Source organism: Euprymna scolopes, chromosome 12 (assembly GCF_053919585.1).
Source record: "Euprymna scolopes isolate OS-2025 chromosome 12, ASM5391958v1, whole genome shotgun sequence".
Taxonomy (NCBI): domain Eukaryota; kingdom Metazoa; phylum Mollusca; class Cephalopoda; order Sepiida; family Sepiolidae; genus Euprymna; species Euprymna scolopes.
Window position 1 is genome coordinate 115,232,755 of NC_136493.1, and position 16,882 is coordinate 115,249,636.

Below are 16,882 nucleotides of genomic sequence, written 5' to 3' on the forward strand. Positions count from 1 at the left end.
AATTTTTCATTGAGTTAGCTTCCTACTGGCACAAATATATATATATTTTGTCCCTGAAAAAAATTGGCCAGCGTTAGCACGAAAGTAAAATCACCAACTTTCGTCCGGCACCTTCCGGCTTTTTCCGTAAACCACCGCGATTCCAACGTTCCAACGATAGCACGGTCCTTATACCACACACACACACACACACACACACACACACACACACACACACACACACACACACACACACACACACACACACACACACAAAGAAACATAAAACAAAAAAACAAATGTGACATCAGATATGCATATGCATAAAACTGTCTTCGAAAATAAAACTGAAACTGAAAACAAAAACACACGTGGTTTTACATGTGAAAAACATAGGTAACAATTTATTTAATAATTGCGTGCATATAAGCACCATTTATATTCAATATAAATGAAATAAGTTAAAGATATCAATTAATACAATAATAAACACTTAAATAAAAACGCTCTTGATACATTGATAAAAAATTAGTAGGCATTACCAACCCACGATTTTATAAATGTGCATTTAAATATAAAAATAATACAGTTTAAAAAATATAAGAAGAAATTCACAAAAGCAGCTTATTTATGACTGCACCGTAAAAATACATCTTGGTACTTCGGACACCTGCCAAGACGTTAGTTTAATATTCTTTTAAAGAACTGTAAATAAATACATGTATACATGTGACACCGGTGTATTTTGATAAGCATATTAAACATGTATTGAAATTCGGCGACATCCCTTGCTCATCAGTCAAAAATATGGAACTTACACGTAAAGTATTTTTTCTACGTTCATGAATAATTATAGAAGTTTAGACATTTCTCTTCACACTTGACATTTATTGGCAAGAGGTAGGTTCAGAAATTACAGTACAATGCGACAATTTTTTTCTTCTAAAAATGAAATACAATAATATCTAGTTAAATATATTCTTAGTATTGATAACTTTAATAATGGACTGAAGCATTAAACAATTATAGTGAATAATGGACGTAAGTCAAGCTACATTAAGAGACATCGAATGAATTTATAGACACATACACACCCACATATTAATATATGTAAGAATTAAAATTACATTCTTTAGATTAAAAAAATATATACAAATATATTTAAATTAAGTATGTAATGTTTGAAGAAAGGAAAATAATTATATTTATTTCCTTAATCCATGGATCTTCAAAAATCGCTATATCATCAGAGGAAATGAAATGCAGCCAGCAAAATGATAAGTTATGCACAAACGTATATTTTGCTAATCAGCACATATATTGAAAATGTTATTAAAAATCAGTTAAAATATGTATGAATATATATATATATATATATATATATATATATATATATATAATTATACGGCACAATCGCACACATACACACAGACAGACTCACACACACACACACACACACACATATATATATTCATAATGCTCCCTATTTTGGGTTGAGTATATGGGAAGTGATATACAAACTGAGATTAGCGTATTAAGCGATGCTCTTTGTGTAAACAAATCGAGCGGAGGCATTTAGACGATATAAAAACATCGTTAATTCATTACCCACTCAGCATCAGTCGTATAGCGTAATGGGGTTCAATCCTGGTTTGAAGCAGTTGCCTGTCTAGCCGCAGTGATTAGCTGTGAAACAACGAAACTCTACAGTATGTAGATGACTGTATATATATATATATATATATATATATATATATATATATATATATATATATATATATATATACGGTACAATAACGTTGACACACAGGTTCTCGCCAGATCACCGAATTTAAGCAAAGTCGAACCTAGTCAATACCAGATGGATGACCAGAAAGGCTAGGTGCTGTATGTAGCGTGCCAAGTCGTAGAAATTTCCAGGTTGGTATCTTGGGGCGCATTAATTCACTGGGAGAGATGTATCCCATACTTCGTTAACACCTGCATCTAGGAGAAGGAATCTCTGATGTAAAACCTGCGGTCTACTGTATACTCTGTCCTGTGACAGTCATCTACACCGACAAAGGTTAGCCGTATTACCACAAAGTGTAGTTGGTTCTACAAAAGGTCTTCACCACTATAAACAAATTATCTGTGTGGATTTCCGAGCAACTTGTCGTTCGGAAGCTCATACGTCGAAATCAACGCGAGAGTCCATCCTACATAGATATATTAAAATAATTTGTGACGCACATAAAAGTTATCCAGGTAAAAATATCTACATAAAAACATCTATATATAAAAATATATAATTATGTACGCACCCAAACAGCGTCGCAGCTCACATAAGCCATGAACGCCAAGAAACCGGAATCCAAGACTCGAGTTTCGTCCTTATTTGGGCTCATCAGTTCAACACATCCGAACTCAGGATTTGAAACCTGATTTTTTACATAGGATGCGATCACTCTGTTATTTCAGCAACCGAGTCACACACAAGAAAGTCTATTAGCTTAGACAGGTTAAGCAAACCGCGACGAGATCCGACTATGGAATGTACCTACTTCGTTTGATGTGTTTCGTGGCTTATATGGGTTGCGACATTGTTTGACTGTAGAAATAATTATGGCCTGTTAAAACCAGAATCCTCATCAGGCGACTTAATAAGTGGTTGCTTTCCACAGAAGAAACAAGTCATCAAATCGATTTGAGAACTGACGTTTTCTGTGGAGAGCAACCATTTATTAAATTGCCTAATTGCCTGATGGGGATTCTGGTTTATACCGACCATTACTCCGAAACATTAACATGTCCATAGAAATTTGTTTATATTAATAAAAATATATTTTGCTTTTTTTATTTAGCACTCTTAGTAACTTCGTTAAATTCATTAGTTATCACTCTTGAATACCTTTAACCTAATATATATATATATATATATATATATATATATATATATATATATATAGATATAGATATATATATATATGTATATATCACGTCTGATTGACCAGGACAGAGTTATTCTTTTTTCCAATTTTTTTGGATATCTCTTCCATTCGCCGAGCGGTCTTTTCATTTAAGCTGGCATATTGTATAAAATGTTGCCCCAAAATTTTGTTCAGCCATATTCTTCTCAAACGTTTTCCATCAGTCCATCAGATTATTATCATGAGCGATTTTTGTTATCGTTTTCTTTTTCCTTTCCTTTAACATGCGGAAAAATAGGAAAAAAGAATAAATCTATTGTCGTGTTCGATCAGACCGACTTGAATAATGACTTGTTGCCAATATATATATATATATATATATATATATATATATATATATATATATATATATACATTATATATATATATATATATGTGTGTGTGTGTGTGTGTTTTGATTACTCGCTTTAATAGTTCCTATATAAATAGTGACGTTGCTTAACTTCGGTTATCATACGAAAAAAAAAGAGAGAATAGAATTTTTACAATTTTTAGTAACTAATTCACTCAAATTAGAGTGGCCAGTTTACAATCTGTTGCTTGAGAAAGAAATCATAAAAGTAAATCAAGCATATAAGTTGCATTCTAAAAATAAAGTTTTTATGTCCGTATTACCGGAAGTGGAACGCCAGCTTTCAGCACAGTACTTTGGTCAGTTTGTCTAAAGTGAGAATCGTTTTTTTACTTTGATGTCTTTTAGTGTGTCCATCTTTAATGACTGATTAGTGCAATTATTGACTCTTGTATGAAAAGGTCACAGTTGATTCGCATGTTCTTTATATATATATATATATATATTATTTTCAAAAGATTAAATATCTTATATCATCTAAACTTTGGAAAATAAAAGAAATATAAATATTATACTCCTATTTTGAATTTTTTCCCTCATAATAGAGCACTCTGCTGGAATTCTTTTTGCTCTCAAAATATAACTAAGTATATATATATATATATATATATATATATATATATATATATATATATATATATATATATATAGCTTTTGTTAGTACTAACGCACCGACCTTTTCGGTTTAAAACAAAAAAAACTAAAAAAAAACTGTTGATCTATAGAACGTGGACCAAAATAAATCAAACATTTTGCGTCAACAATATTTGACAGAAATCGCGAAGGATGTCGCCATGAATTTAGTCGGTGTATTTTAGGATTTTTAAACAACAAAGCATAAAAAGTATACAGATGAAATTATGAATAAAAAAGATTAGAGTTGTTACAAAATTATAAAAAAGAACACGCCTATATATATGTGTATATATATGTATATATATATATTTATATATATATATATGTGTATATATATTTATATATATGTATATACATATATATATACATGACAAACTCATTTATTAATTCATATAAGTAGACACAAAGAAATATAAAAAGGCACAAAATACATATACCATACATACATATATATATACACACATATATATATATCTAAACGCCCATATATATATATATATATATATATATAATTATGTGAATTTTTATATATATATATATATATATATATATAATTTATATATATATATGCGTGCAGATAAATGTGTATATACAACATAGTTTTATATCTTATAAGGAGAGACGTAACGTAAACACGATTGCATATATATGTACAAGTTTATACACACATATATATGTTTATATGTATACGTTTATATATATGTATATAAATCTGAAATAATATTTTATATATACTCTGTCCATGCAATAATAATAATAATAATAATAATAATAATAATAATAATAATAATAATAATAATAATAATCATAATGGTTGCTGCACAAATTATTGACAGAAGTGAAAGGTACTGGAAATCTGGGGAGACTTGTTGTCACTCAGACTCCAGGAAACACCCCAAGTCATTCTCAATGAATAATCCGTGAGAACTCTTAGCGAATATTTTTAATAATATCGTCGTGAAATACCAAGCGTAGGAATAGAACAAGTGCGGGGAGCACAAATTAGATGAGACCTACGGTTTCTGGCAGCAAGGAATCAATTTTAAACGTTTATTGCGATAACGTAAATTAATTTGCAATAGTTATCGGAAGAAGCGGAGAGTGATGGACATTTGTAGAGACCTATTGTTACTCAGTCTCCAGAAAATACCACTTCTAATTGCTAGTGAGCAAGTACTGCTGATGAATTCCAGACGGCTGACAAGCTGACTGGAGGGAAGAGCCTTTGATATTGTTATGAAGCCTTGTTAAACCATGAAATGTTGTATTATTTGGATGACCTGCACTACTGTTTTTATCTCGAATGTAATTTATACCCCATTTCAGCTGATTTAGTCCCCAAGCTTATTCAGATCGGACTTGTGGAACTCAGGAATTATTATGTAGAATTCTGCAAAATGCTCAGAATTTCGAACAAAACCGTTTATCTTATTCTTGGGGGTAGCATCCTTTCGTTTTATTAACCATGATTGGGTAGATGTATTTATTAATTCGCAATTGCGTTTAACCTTCAAGCTCCAAAAGAGTGTCACTTAGAATTGAATTTTAATTTTAGTATTTTATCCGTTACTCGAGAGACAGATTCCCAAGCTGGTGAGAAAGATTCCCGAATTCGACAAGATACACCTTAAGAAAGTCGGAGGTTACATCGACCGAAGTCTTGTGAGGATAGCATTCAAGATGAGAACAGTAGTTCGAATAATAAAAATAATATAAATTATCAATCTTCATTTTGAAAATTTCAGAAACGCCAACTGAAACTCCACCTCTGTAACACAAGTTCATATTATTATTGGCTCTTAATGACCTAGATTATTTATGAGATTTGCTCTTAGTCCGTCCCGATTACCTGGTTAAACCATCCATCGACACCAGGAGAGGAACCTCTAAATTATAATACCACTAATAACAATAATAACAATAATAATAATAATAATAATAATAATAATAATAATAATAATAATAATAATAATAATAATAATAATAATACTACGACAACAAGCAAACGAAAATTCAGATTATATTATATTAGCTGCGACATTACAACAGTTAACATTTAGAAGTATGGATGTCAATACTCACTTATTGTAAAGCAGTATATCCGGGCGCCAAATGTCGTTAAAGGGGAGACGTATTACAGACACATTTCCGTATTTTATTGGGTCCCATTGTAATTTATAATCAATCCAATTCTGAATTAAAGAAAAACAAAGATAAAAAGAAGAAATTTAAATAAAAGTACATAATAGTTAACACACAACAACAACAACAGCAGCATAGACAATGCATAATGTATATAAAACGTATTAGACAAAATTCGAGACGAGGCCCGCATTTTAGGGTTTCAATTTGGAAGAAAAATGTTTGCGAAGAGTCGGTTTTAGAGAAGTATTTTTTAATGAAAACATTTTAAGCTGTACTCAAATAAGAACGAGATACATGTTATATGATAAACACAAGCAAGACGATGAGCGCCAAAAAATACATTTACAAAACTATATATTTATATATGTTTAAAATAAAAGTTTACATAGATAGGAAAACATTGTATGTTTGTTGATATTTTTAGAGTCCATGTAGAACAAGGAAGATTTATTAGTTGAGATATCGAAGAAGTCTGAGTAGATAATTGAAGAGCCATGAAATATACACTGATTATTATATCATGAAAAACCATAAACAACACTCTATTACGCAAATTATAGTTGATTAAAAGTTATTAATAAAACTCAATGATCAACTGTTTTCATTGTAGAAAGAAAGTTCAGTGAGAAAAGTTGGGAGTATTTAAAATGACTAATTGTATACATTTACTTATGATAAGCATACGATAATGAGAAAAGTTAATGAGTTATGTGGATGTATATGCGTTAGTGTCTGCGTGCATATGCTTATGACTGTGTGTGGATTGAGATAGCAACTCCTAGCCCGACAGAGGGACTAGTAAGGGGCTGAGGTAAGCTCTGTCACGTATTTTGGTTCAACTATTTATTTAAGAAATATCTGGCTTTTTATGCATTCAGTGTGGATAAAAACGGGCATTTCGATAAATCCATAGAAATGCATCTGATTGGTTTATAATGTTATTTTATTATTATTTCTATTAATTCAGACGAGTGTATGCGCAGAGAGATATGCGCAACAACCATTTTAAACATATTTATTGTTGATGTCGAAGAGTAAATTTCACTAGCTACAATTCTCTACCGTACAAACATAGTTTTAACGTGGGAAATGGTTTTTAAGAGATTTTAAGACGGTAAATGTTGGTTGGTTGTTTTTGTTTTACGGCATATCAACCCTTTTCAGGTTATTTAATGCCGAATCCAGTGATTTAGAAGAACAATTATTTAATAGAGAATATAGTTATTTGTTTTTTAAGTCGGTTTCTATTTAAGCCATAGTTGAGACCCCAACAGGTACTACCAGTCGGGGTCAGAGTGGACCTGGGAGCAATGGCAATTAAAGGGTGGCTCCACACTCCCCAAAGCCCACAAGCTGGGGTCTCACCATCGGATGTAGTTTAAGGTCATATCCAAGACCACGGTAAATGTAGCCAATAGCTAACGTTGGAGAGCTGGTATACCAAAGTAAAAAAACAAAACAAAAACATAATTTATATAAAAGGCATTAAACCGAAATTCTCTACACATGCTGTCTAGTATTAATTTGTGGAAACAATTTTTAAGAGATTTGTAAACGTTAAAAGTACAGAATTGTCAACACGTGAAAACTCGTAAAACAAAAGCAAAAATGCCGGAACCAGTGTAGTTTTAACGGATGAAAACGATTTATACCATTTTTTTTTACAAATCGCTTCTATACATTAAAAGTATGTGGGTTCGTTAGAGAATTTCATTCGAATGCGTGTTATATTTACTGTTTAATCTTTTTCATTTACAAGTTATCGAATGTTAATTCTTATTTTTTTTCTTGTCTTCAATGGGGTTTCGCGCTTTTGGTATACCCGATAAAAGTGACTTACTCCGGAAGTCTTCTTAGGTAGTGTGCTGCATACATAAAGAAGGAAACGACAAAATATTTTAATGTTTAAATCTACTTTATTCCGTAAGTTAAGTGTTGCTTACTTCTGAGGGGACACGGCAAACACGAAAATAGGAATGGGGCGATCAGATGTTGCTATGATCGGATGAGACTACAAAAACTGACCCAAACATCTGCGAATGTGGAGAGGATGACTATGCAGACACACGTATGCTCGTCCAGGACTACTGTACCCAGATGTCCCGGTCGTACCTGCAGAACCATCGAATGAGTTCGACACCACCGTCGTCAATCCTCCAGTCTTACCGGAGAACATCTCGACCAGTCCAGCTACCACGACTGTAGAGACCACAGTGAAGCATAACACACCCAGGGCCATGAAGAGGTTGAGACTACACAATAACCCCGGCCTCTGTGAACTATAACTGAATTATAGATGGACTGTCTACTTCCATTGGCAGGGGAGATGCAGACACTTTGTCCATACCCTATTATTTACATTACAGGTATCGTGGGGTGGTCTTCCATTAATTAACCAATTCCTCGATTGTCCTCCTCTCCCGGTTCCTACAGACTATACGATGAAATACTGCCTTACCTGCCATCTACTGCTCAACATGTGCAGCTTAAAGAAATCTTACAGAATGCAACAATAATGCAACGAATTGCGTAAAAAGTTAGACTATTTGTGCAGAATACGGACCGTGCTGAAGTAAGAATGTTATTATTTAGAAACTCATTTTATAATATGGAGAAGGGAATGCGATTTGTACCTAATTTGTACTTTCACCTAACAATTTGATGAAAACGATACCGAAAATGTGAATTAAATATGAAATCCTATATAAAAATAGCACAGTTCGTATGCTGCGTAACTACAAAAGTAGTTACCTGTTCTATGACCATATGCCTCAAAGGCACACAAAGAAGAAGAAAAGAGACACGAACAGTTGAAACGCCCCGAGTCCATCTATCAATATACCGCATTATACGTTTCTGAAAAATATAATTTGTAATCTACTGGGGAATGACCTCTTCTATTCTCCATAGCCACCTCCTTACACAAGAAATGATGCTAGTCTTTATCTACTCTATCGACTGAGCTCCACCTTACAATTCTTAATTGCGAGACAGTCATAGAAAAAAACATTACCAAAAACTGAAAAGAACTTCGTTTTTTTTTTTTTTTTTTTTTTTTTTTTTTGCTATTCGTGGACCAATCATTATGTGGAATTTCCAGGAACATAGTTTATTTGCACTAAACTCTCATCTGAGGAACACGTTACCTCAGGACTGCTTCAACGCGGAGTAAAACATGGCCATCGTCAAATCAAATGTAAAAAAAAAGTACTTGTCATAAACCGTCTTTCTCAGTAATAAAATTTTGTTCATTTTTAATCTCATTATAATATGTTTCATCATTTAATTAATATCGCATTAACCTTTAGTCATAAATAAGCTGATATACTTACTCCAGGAATTAAACTTAAACTAACCAGGATACAAAAATACAGTTACATCTATATCAGGGGTGGGGGTGGAGCGATTCCCGTATTTATTTTCCCACTCGCTACATTACCGATACATGCGAATCGAGATAATCTTGACAGTCGGTTCGACAAAAACTGGGAGGTCCTTTATCTGGCAGGATGGGGTTGCTTCTTCGAAGCCCTAGGAGGTCAATCCTCCCAGACCTTTCCCACCGTTATCGCGAAGAGCAAGTTCATTGCTTACTTCCTGAGGCGCTCCGACCGAGGAATAGCGACGGAGCTTCCAAGGCATTTTTTTAAAGACCATCGTGCTCCTTTTGTAGAGGCGCTTGTTTAACTCTAACCACTTTTCAACCTTGTATCTTCCTGCGGTAAGAGAAAAGAATAGAACAGCGATTCAAGGCAGTTATGATCTCAAAATCATGACACTGACTTCTGTAGTAATTGTCTGTATTTTTGAGATGAGGTGTTTTCATTTATTGAGATTGTCGGACTGACTTCCTCATCTTGGTTTATTATTATTACGGGGGTACCGTGTTCGGACTCCAGCTAGGCTCTGGGATATAGTTGCTGATTCTCTGTTTTGAATGTTACTTTTCACTGCCTTCATTCAGGATTGAACTCCGCACCTTTGGGTAACTGTAAACTTTGATACAAAGTCTAGGGCCACTCAGCCATATGTCACTAGGACAATTCTTAGTTGTTTTTTTGTTAATGTTAAACCTATGTTGTTATTCAAGGTTTTCTCTCTCTATTAAAGGTGTCCAAATTGCATTAGCTCTATGCTTGGTTTGCTCAGTAGGTTGTTATGTCCGAGCATGTGAGCTGTTTCTTTAAGTTTTCTCACTTTCCAGTGGGTCTCTCTGTTTATTATTAGGTGCTGAGTTCAATCCTGAACGAAGGCAGTGAAAAGTAACATTCAAAACAGAGAATCAGCAACTATGTGCCAGAGCCTAGCTGGAGTCCGAACACGGTACCCCCGTAATAATAATAAAGGGTTGGGTTCGGGACTCCTAACAAACGGTTCCCCAGTTCGATACAAAACACCTGATGAAGGCCGGAGGGCAAAACGGCCGAAACGTTGTGACTACAACAACCAAGATGAGGAAGTCAGTCAGACAATCTCAATAAATGCTAACTTCTGTAACATACTTTTGTTAATACATCTTTTTTTATATTACTGTGTTTGTTCTGATTATATCCTTGAGTAGTTTTTGATCTTGAAAAGTGAGGACTCAGTAAAAACATATACTATAAGGTTATATGTTAAAAACAGGTGCTATTTAAAATGTCGTTTGATTCATTTGGAGTTTCCTATAAACAAACGTTGATATCTCGCTGTACAGAGTCTTAAAATTTCACCATTTTAAAGCTTCAATTATCATTCTATTAGTCGGACTGAATAAAATTACTTTGTTTTATTTCCAATTAATCCAACCATACATTGTTACGTTTACGTAGATGTTTGTGCGAATTACTTTCCCCTCTCCGACGAATCAGATAAACGTCTGGAGACACGTGAATATTTTATTAGATGATCACCTCATTAGAAATAGCGGAAACAAATTTGTAACTTATTTCATATTCATAATACTATCACCATTTCTCTAACTCTAGAAATTACAACGTTAATGAATTAATTACACTTTTATGGTTCTTTTATCTTAATCTGGGAAAACACATGGTAAATAAAATCTCATTTCTTTTACGGCACATCAACCTTATTCATCCCACTTAATAATGAAGCCACCCATTTTCATAAAAAAGGCTTTACGCTTCGATTTCTTTCTTTACAAGAGGCTCACCGCTTATTAAGGCCTGACGGAAACTTGAGTATAAGAATAAGGAGATCTGTGGGACACCATGGTAATGATGTTAGTGGTGAGAATTGGGTAGAATTTGATTATATCAGAAATAAAAAGTTGTTTACATTGGACTTGAAAACGACCATGTACCTATTTACTATGCCTCCCCACGGGACAGAGTTAGACACCAGGGTCGTTTCTTAACGTGGAGAAAAGGTACAAAAATAAAAATTGTCTCAGTCGTGAAGGATTTCTCCTCTAACGAAAGAGAACAAGAAAATGAAGTGCAGCATCTGAAGAACAGATACTACACTTTGATGTTGACCAAAAGGCATGTAATCTGGAAAGTAACCCCCTCTGTATAAAGTTTTGCGAGAAGTTCTAGGAAATCAACTTTGTTCATGGAATTTGCGTTTGGTAAAGAGTAAGATTGATTGTTGTCTGTTCTTGTACCTAGACGAGTGTTTGTGGTAAATGTTTTAGAGGGGGAGACTATACACGGGTTCGTCTACAGCACAGCAACTCAAGTCGAAATTGGGCAGGTGCTAGGAAACTGTATCATCTTCTATATCAATTTCTTCTTACCATTTCTAACTAGCATGCAGACCCGTCGTTGCCTGAATTGAATGCGGATCAATGAATGTTCCACACTTCGGTGAAATCGTCCATTTTTTTTCAATCAAATAGATTGATTGCCTACTCCAGTCGAAGACCTATCGCAGTGTTCCGGAAGGAAGCTTCACCCCCCCCCACACAATATATTGTAGTCTACATTACATTGTAGAGAACATATTGTGGGTTTTTAAAAAAGTATTTTTATATAGTAGCTTTAATTAAAGTTCAAAATGCAAAACCCAAGTATCATGGCTCAATAGTGCACAAAGCAGATATATTCATTTAAAACGCACCCTTGTCTTATAAAAAATATACTTTTGATTTTATACGCCAGACCAATCTGCTTGTGATTCTCAAATGCACTTCTGATGTTAAGATGCATAGAGGTGTAGACCTTGGTCAAAATGGAACGGCCTCCTCTTTAATAGAATTTTTTGATTATTGATTTTTGATACTTATCGGAGGCATCCCGCTACAAAACTTATCAGATAATATATATTAGAGATAGATATATGAATTAAATTTGTTTGAAATTTAAAAAAAAGGCCCAGTCGTTTCGGTGGAAATAAGGAACGAACACACACAATGTGCCTTTTATGTATAAGTAGGGATATACACCATAGTAATAATTTCATGAATTCTTTCTTAAGTTTCAAATCAAATCGCTTATCCTTTTGTCTGCTCTCTTACAATCGTAAACATGCATTCTTTTTATTGTTAGGTTGAGAAGAAAGTTTTTGCTGGTTTTTAATTTTGATTACAAATGATTCATTTTCAAATGAGTTTTCGTTATAATACCTTTACTTTCGTTTAAATTAAAATCGTTTTAAAAAATATGCTTTTTTTCAGAACGTTAAAAACAAGATAGAAAAAAAGCAAATTCACACAATTTTCTTATTGCCCCCCCCCACCCGACAAAAGGGTGGACCTGTAAATTTACCCTTGTCCGTTCGTCCGTTCGTCTGTCCGCACTTTTATCAATAACTATGACTTGAAATCTTTGGAAAATTTGCACAAAGATTAAACATGATATGAGTAAAAACAGAACGAATTTTCTGGGAAAACTCCGGTTGCACCACCCTAAACGTGCCTTTCGGGTTAAAATAGCTAAAATTGACACTTTTGTGCTTATAACAAAAAAATTGATGTCTTGGATTTTTATAAAACTTTCTGAAAAGTTGTAACTAACTGATTTCTGTATAATTTTGTTTGTCTATACTTCGCGATAACTCTTGAGTGTGCCCCAGGGGCTCTTTTAGGACTAATGAAAACACTCTATTTTTGGGACTATTTTACCATATTTGTCCCAAATTTTCTGTGTATGTCTATTAAACAGTTTTGCATGGTGCTGAACTTAAATTAAAGTATGTTAAGGCCTTGGGGACTTTTGGGGCTAAATGGAGGGAGCAAATGCTGAACTTCGTCATTTTTTTATGTTTTTATGCTTCGTTTACTGTGTACTAACGGGGGGGGGGCATGGTTCACTTGTTTTAATTCAAGACTCTTGAATTAAAATGAGTTCGTCATCCTAAATTAATCCTAATTAAATTAATAGCTCGATATGGTAGAATTTGTCCTCATATACATTGCACGGTAGCATCTTAGAAAGAGGTCTGTGAAAAAAATCAGAGAGATCGGCACAATCATTTCGGAGAAAGCCTCTAAAGTAAACGTGGTGTTGTGGTGACAAATGACTACTAATCCACATTTCCGTTCACTTTCTCATGACAAAAGTTCATGCTAAATTTCAGTCAAATCGACCAGTTGTTTCCGAGAAAACCTCGAGAGTAAATGTGGTTTTGTGGTGATTAATCCCTATGAATCTCTATGAAACGCTAAATGTTATTCGAACAGATATCACAATACTTAGTTCGCTGCACGCTATCGTCACAAAGATCCATATAAAATTTCAACTAGATCAGTATAGTAGTTTCTGCGAATAAGTGGCTGGGACAGACAAGGAGAAATATAATATCGATTTAAAACAACGTTTGCTCTCATGAAACTAAACTTCCACCCCGCAATTCCATGTGGCATCGATGCAATAGACAATAACCGGTTGTTAGCATTAAATAGATCATCAATAACAACTACCTAGCGCGTGCTGGCAAACCTCTATTGAATAAAAAGTATAGGAAAATAATTTTCAATTCAAACAAGTCACGTAGTGAAAGTTTTATTCGATTTTTCAATGCATTTGGGATCGTTTTTTAACGAAATCATTTTGAAAGAAGTTTTGATTTTCCATGAGAAAAATTCAAACCAGATACAAAAATGCGTACAGCAGAGGAATTGAAGACTGGTTAAAAAGAATCTTCCCATTGTTCAATATCTTTATATCTATAAAAGTGAAAGTGTCTGTCTGCGTACATTTCCCTACACAATAACTCTGTCAATTTTCAGTCTACAGACTTGAAATTTGATATACAGGATAGTGAGATTTGGAAAGATCTTTGTAATCCGTTTTTGGCCAGAAATTTGGCTGTCAAGGGGTCAGAGTTCAACGATTAGACCTTTGAGAACTCTACAAAACTCCTCCACCAATTTTGGGTCTAAACACTTAAAATTTTAGATATAAGTTCCTTGGACATGGATCTAACTTAATAACTTGATTTGAGCCCAAAACAATATATGTTAAGGGGTCATAATAGGGGTCAAAGTTTAAAAAAATTGATCTTTACCAGATTACTCAGACAATTTATGGTCTAAACATTTGAAATTTTACATAAAGGGTATTCAGAAATAGGGCAAGCTTTTTAATCGGTTGGAGTCGAAAATTTGAGCTACAAATATATAAATGTATGTATGTATTTTTGCATGTTTGCCTAAAACTTTCGACAGAGGCGACGGATTTTCACAAGATCAGTATCGTTCTGAAGCTCGACCCTTCAAACGACAAATACCGAAAAATTGGCTAAAAACATTAATTTATTCACCCTTAACTGGGAAATTTTTCGCTTTTTTCGCCGATATTTTAGAAAGTCATCCTCTCTTTTTGATTGTCTAGCCTTAATTTAAACATATGTCACTTCAGGTTTGGCGGTGGTTGTAACAGCAAAAACGTCACGTTTTTTTCACGCTCTTTTCCTCCTTCGTGGTACGGGATCAAACCTTCCTTCCTACTACCACTTTTCTTTTTGCTCAACACACACCTTCAAACACCCGGGCAACGCCGGGCACCCATGTTAGTATATATATATATATATATATATATATATATATGGTTAGGCAGCATTTTTCTCTATGGCATATTTTAAAAATAAAATAGACGTTTTTTGTGTATTAATTCTATTTTCAATACTTCCAAACTTCCGAGTAACAGTTTTCACTTGTGGCGGGAACTGGCTAATGTAATCACCATATTTATCATAAGTCCGAGTACTTTCCAATACTTCAGGATTTATCGTCAAGGATAAATTAATCTGTTTTGAACAATTTATAAAGTTTTTTTTTTCTTCATTGATTAATTATTTTATTTATCATTTTTTTCCATTGGTAAAAATTAATAGTTTCTTGAATTATTCCGAAGTTTGAAATGATCGAAAATAGAATTAAAAGACAAGAAAATTCTATTTTATTTAATGATATATATATATATATATATATATATATATATATGCATATATATATAAATACATATATATATATACAAATATATATATGCATATATATATATATATATATATATATATATATATATATATATAAAGATAAGGCATTATACCTGTCTGTCTCTATACTTTCAAACTCTATTTCTTCCCAAACGAACCGTAAAAATCTATCGAAGAGAGACGCTAGGGGCCCTAGATGATTCGATTTTTAACGGACCGTTCTTTTATGGCTCTTTAGTCGGTCCAAATAGTTATATATATAGGTAAAAATAGGTAAAAAATGAGTCAAAATTGATAAAAATCATTACCCATTTTGTACATTCAGTTTAGTTTATTTTCAATTTTGAATTTTTAGTCAGTGTCATGTTGGTACATTTGTAACGTCCCCAGCTTTGAATAGTACAGTGTTGCTTTCGGTTTCAATTCTAGCTGATGGCACCCAAATACTTTTTGTTTTACTTTAAAATCACAACTATATTAATATATACGAAATCTGGACAAATTAAAAGCGTATTATAACGACCGCGCAAAGCTGGGCGCCCCTGGCTAGTATATATATATATATATATATATATATATATATATATATAGCGAGAGAGAGAGAGAGAGAGAGAGAGAGAGAGAGAGAGAGAGATTGATAGATATAATAAAAAGAGTTATTTTAGCATAGAATAAAATCAAGCAGCCAATACAACCAATGTACTGAAAATTAATAGTATAATGCAAGACAATAATAATAATAATTCTCCCTCCTCCCCCCCCAAAAAACTGGCGTCTCACCAAATAATCAAATGGTCAAAGAGGACGGAAAGACCGAGGAGAGAAAGCACTAACCAAGCCTCCGCGAAAAGAGGACTGGGACCTTGGGAGATGGGGTAGGGCTTATTGCCCACTCAAATTCCAGTGATGACCAACGAGAAATCAATGGTAAAGCCTTGTTGCGAGGATTAATTCGCTAATGATGTTGGAAGAGGTGGAAAGTTCTGGAAACTTGGGGAGACTTGTTGTCACTCAGACTCGAGAGAACAGCAAGCGTTGTTCTGAAAGAAAAGTCTTTGATGATGGACTCTGTGAAAACTCCTACTAACTAATAATAATAATAATAATAATAATAATAATAATAATAATAATAAAATGTAATAAACTAGGACATCTAAATAAAACGCCATCCACAGAAACAGAGAGATGATGGTGGCTCAGTGGTTAACAACACGAACTGACAACCCGGGTGTGCCAGTTCGTTCCACGGAAACAATTTCACTTACGAACGTTGGCAACCTGCATATTGTTTCTCCCGTTAGTACACGATATCGTTAAAAAATAGAAATCTTAATAGAAAGATATCGCGGAAACAAATGCCAACAAAATCATCAGTAATACCGCTGAACAGCAACAGCAGATCACAGAAACAACCCCCTCT

General features: G+C 33.6%; 1 protein-coding gene across 1 annotated transcript in view; it reads right to left on the reverse strand.

Moving 5' to 3' along the window:
- LOC145291466 (neuronal acetylcholine receptor subunit alpha-10-like) overlaps positions 1-16,882 on the reverse strand; it is a 1,220,610-nt gene that overhangs the window by 438,039 nt on the left and 765,689 nt on the right. Inside the window, exon 5 of the mRNA XM_080137324.1 lies at positions 6,019-6,128. Coding sequence (XP_079993450.1) covers positions 6,019-6,128 — 110 coding nt within the window. The remainder of the gene's footprint in view (positions 1-6,018; positions 6,129-16,882) is intronic.